Genomic DNA, 1,138 nt, shown 5'->3' with positions numbered 1-1,138 from the left:
ATGTGGCCCAATATTAGTGCTGCCCCTTTTTGCTGACTGGCTTCCCAGGTCTGGAAGCTGCTCATCCCTGGATCTCCATCCCCTTCTTTGCTGTCTACATCTCTGTGCTTCTTGGCAATGGTACTCTCCTCTACCTCATCAAGGATGACCACAGCCTCCATGAACCCATGTATTATTTCCTTGCCATGCTGGCAGGCACAGATCTGATGGTGACATTGACCACGATGCCAACTGTGATGGGTGTCTTGTGGATGAATCACCGGCAGATGAGCCATGGAGCCTGCTTCCTACAGGCCTACTTCATTCACTCCCTTTCCATTGTGGAATCTGGTGTCTTGCTTGCCATGGCCTATGACCGATTCATCGCCATCCGCACCCCTCTGAGGTGTAACTCCATTCTTACCAATTCCCGGGTGATGAAGGTAGGCCTGGGGGTACTAATGAGGGGCTTTTTATCCCTTGTGCCCCCAATTGTGCCACTCTATTGGTTCTCATATTGCCGTTCCCATGTTCTTTCCCATGCCTTTTGCCTCCACCAAGATGTCATGAAACTCACTTGTGCTGATATTACATTTAATCGTGTATATCCAGTTATTCTGGTTGCTTTGACTTTCTTCCTAGATGCTCTGATTATTCTCTTCTCTTATATTTTAATCTTGAAGACAGTTATGGGCATCGCTTCTGGAGAAGAGCGAGCTAAGGCCCTTAACACCTGTGTCTCCCATATTAGCTGTGTTCTGGTCTTTTATATTACTGTGATTGGCCTGACCTTCATCCACAGGTTTGGGAAACATGCACCACGTGTGATCCACATTACCATGAGCTATGTCTACTTTCTCTTTCCTCCATTCATGAACCCCATTATATATAGCATCAAGACCAAGCAAATTCAGAGAAGTATCATTCGCCTATTTTCTGTGCATAGGAGAGCTTGAGGTTTTATTTCAGAATCTTGGGAACTCCAGGACTCCTGGACCTTTTCATAATTGGAAGGGACCTGAATTTTATACCTAATCTTCTTTTATCAGTGTTAGATGAAATTTTAATTATTACATAAAGCAACAAACTTAGTTGAGCAGGAATGCAATGAATATATATATAGAGAGAGTAATAAAAGTATATACGTATATGTATATAC

At 43.6% G+C, this 1,138-nt stretch overlaps 1 protein-coding gene across 1 annotated transcript; it reads left to right on the top strand.

The window, feature by feature from the left end:
* Positions 1–935, top strand: LOC122200351 (olfactory receptor 51B2). Its single transcript, XM_042905902.1, is given in 2 exon segments — positions 1–22; positions 25–935. Coding segments are annotated over 2 exon segments (933 nt in total).
* The last annotated feature ends 203 nt before the right edge of the window (positions 936–1,138 follow it).

The sequence above is a fragment of the Panthera leo genome, chromosome D1, assembly GCF_018350215.1.
Source record: "Panthera leo isolate Ple1 chromosome D1, P.leo_Ple1_pat1.1, whole genome shotgun sequence".
Taxonomy (NCBI): Eukaryota; Metazoa; Chordata; class Mammalia; order Carnivora; family Felidae; genus Panthera; species Panthera leo.
This window is presented reverse-complemented; position numbering and strand designations above follow the sequence as displayed.